Consider the following 2519-nt stretch of genomic DNA (forward strand, 5'->3'; position numbering starts at 1 on the left):
GCTGTGGTGCCTGAAAGCCACGGGGACAAAGCCCCAGGCAGGCCCCTGGGAATTGGCCACCATCCCTGGGGGCATTGGGCATCCACAGGCCCCTACCCCAGGACTGTACCCCAGACCCCAGGCCCATACCCCAGACCCAGACCCCAGGCCCATATCCCAGACCCATACCCTAAGGGCCCATACTCTAAAGGCATCCCCCAGGCCCATACCCCAGGCCTATACCCCAATCCCAAATCCCCGGCCCATACCCCAGGCCCGTAGCCCCTGTCCTCCCCTCAGCCAACCAACAACCCAGCACATCCTCAAAGGAGCAACTTTCATCCTGCTCCTTACGTCCTCCGTGAAAGAGGAACCCAACCTGCAGACACCGGCACTGGAAAACACCCTTTTATTGCAGAGATACAACATGAGGAGCCAGCTGCCCCCTCACTCCACACACATGGACGTGGGTGACTGGAGGGAGGGGTGGAGCAGCTGCAGAGAGTCCTGGACAAACAGGGTTATCATGGACACTGTGCCAAAAGCACAGGAGGTTCCTCAGAGGGGGTAGGAGTCACTTGTGAAGAGACACGGTCAGGTTGCTGCTGTTGAGAGACACATGGGTCATGAGATTCTTGAGTGTGTCCTTGAGCTCCTGGTTCCTCATGCTGTAGATGAGGGGGTTCACTGCAGGAGGCACCACCGAGTACAGAACAGCCACCACCAGGTCCAGGGATGGGGAGGAGATGGAGGGGGGCTTCAGGTAGGCAAACATGCCGGTGCTGATGAACAGGGAGACCACGGCCAGGTGAGGGAGGCAGGTGGAAAAGGCTTTGTGCCGTCCCTGCTGCGAGGGGATCCTCAGCACAGCCCTGAAGATCTGCACATAGGACACCAGGATGAACAGGAAACAAGCCATGAATAGAAAAGCACTAAAAACAACGAGCCCAACTTCCCTGAGGTAGGCATCTGAGCAGGAGAGCTTGAGGATCTGGGGGACTTCACAGAAGAACTGGTCAAGGGCATTGCCATGGCAGAGGGGCACTGAAAATGTATTGGCTGTGTGCAGCACAGCATGGGGAAACCCACTGGCCCAGGCAGCTGCTGCCATGTGGACACAAGCTCTGCTGCCCAGGAGGGTCCCGTAGTGCAGGGGGTGGCAGATGGCAACGTAGCGGTCATAGGCCATGACAGTGAGAAGAGAATACTCTGCTGCCATCAGAAAAGAGAAGAAGAAAAGCTGAACAGCACATCCCGCGTAGGAAATGGCCCTGCTGTCCCAGAGGGAATTGGCCATGGCTTTGGGGACCGTGGTGGAGATGGAACCCAGGTCAAGGAAGGAGAGGTTGAGGAGGAAGAAGTACATGGGGGTGTGGAGTTGGTGGTCACAGGCTATGGTGATGATGATGAGCCCGTTGCCCAGGAGAGCAGCCAGGTAGATGCCCAGGAAGAGCCAGAAGTGCAGAAGCTGCAGCTCCCATATGTTTCTGAAGGCCAGGAGGAGGAAGTGGGTGATGGAGCTGCTGTTGGACATCTCATCCCTCTGGACATGGGGGCACTTTGCAAAGAGATAAAACCAGTGACAAGTTAGGGACACTTCTCCAGGGAAAACCAAAGGCAAGTCCCATGGACAGCCCCTGCTACACCTTCCCCCTGTTTCTCTTGTAGGATAGTCACCTTCAGCTCTGCCACTGGAGGTCTGGTTGGTCCTGAGGGAGGGTCCTCTCTGGACCCACCTCTGACCTCTACTCCCAAGGACTCACCCCTTCTTTGCAGGAATATTTGGGATAGTGACCAGCCCAGTTGTTGGGCTCTTTCAGATGAACCCACCCCTAACTCTACAGAGGGGCTCATCATCACCAGCACCCCTAACTCCTGAGAAACACCAGAGGGGGACAGGGCAGTCAGAGAGGGAACACAGCCACCCCTCAAATCTTCCTGGGGAGGGTTGTCAGTTGTCAAACCCTCAGCATTTCTGCTGCTCTCCAGGAGAACAGGGTCCTGAGAGGCAGGAGGATTTGCTATGGCACCTCTTAGCTCCTCCTCAGGGCTTCCAGGGAGAGCAGAGGTGCTACAGGGCAGGTTTGCATCCTGGGGTGCAGCTCACAGCTCCAAAGGGCCCCCCACCCCAAGGAGACAACCAAGTGCCCTGACGGTGGCATCTGGTGAAGAGAAACACAGCTCGTTGCCTGTTGCCTACAGCCCCAGAGGTGTGAGACAACCTGTTACCTCTGGTTTCCATGGAGATACTGATGAGAGAAGCAGCCAAAGGAGGAAAACCCAGGGAGGGGCTGGTGGGGAGAGGCCAGGGAGAGGCCCTCAGGACCCCGTCCCCCCTTCCCCAGCTGGGCATCCCGCCCTCCAAGCACCCACAAGTTCCTCCCCAGCCCTCTGGGGAGCTGTCCCAAGGCTCTGTTGGGGATGTAGGGGAGGTGGTCCATGCTGCAGACCCCTGGGTTGGGAGGGATGGGGGCTCACTGGGAGGAAGAGCACTCTACCTTCTCCCTCCCAGGATGCTGCTGGGCTCCGCTCCCAGGCCA

General features: G+C 57.9%; 1 protein-coding gene across 1 annotated transcript; it reads right to left on the reverse strand.

Moving 5' to 3' along the window:
• Positions 1 to 553: 553 nt before the first annotated feature.
• Positions 554 to 1513, reverse strand: LOC311202512 (olfactory receptor 14A16-like; the record flags this gene model as incomplete). Its single annotated transcript, XM_084277093.1, has 1 exon — positions 554 to 1513. One exon carries the CDS (start codon positions 1511 to 1513, stop codon positions 554 to 556), a length of 960 nt encoding a protein of 319 aa, XP_084133219.1.
• Between the last annotated feature and the right edge of the window lie 1006 nt (positions 1514 to 2519).

Source organism: Gallinula chloropus, assembly GCF_964237585.1.
Source record: "Gallinula chloropus genome assembly, chromosome: 30".
Taxonomy (NCBI): domain Eukaryota; kingdom Metazoa; phylum Chordata; class Aves; order Gruiformes; family Rallidae; genus Gallinula; species Gallinula chloropus.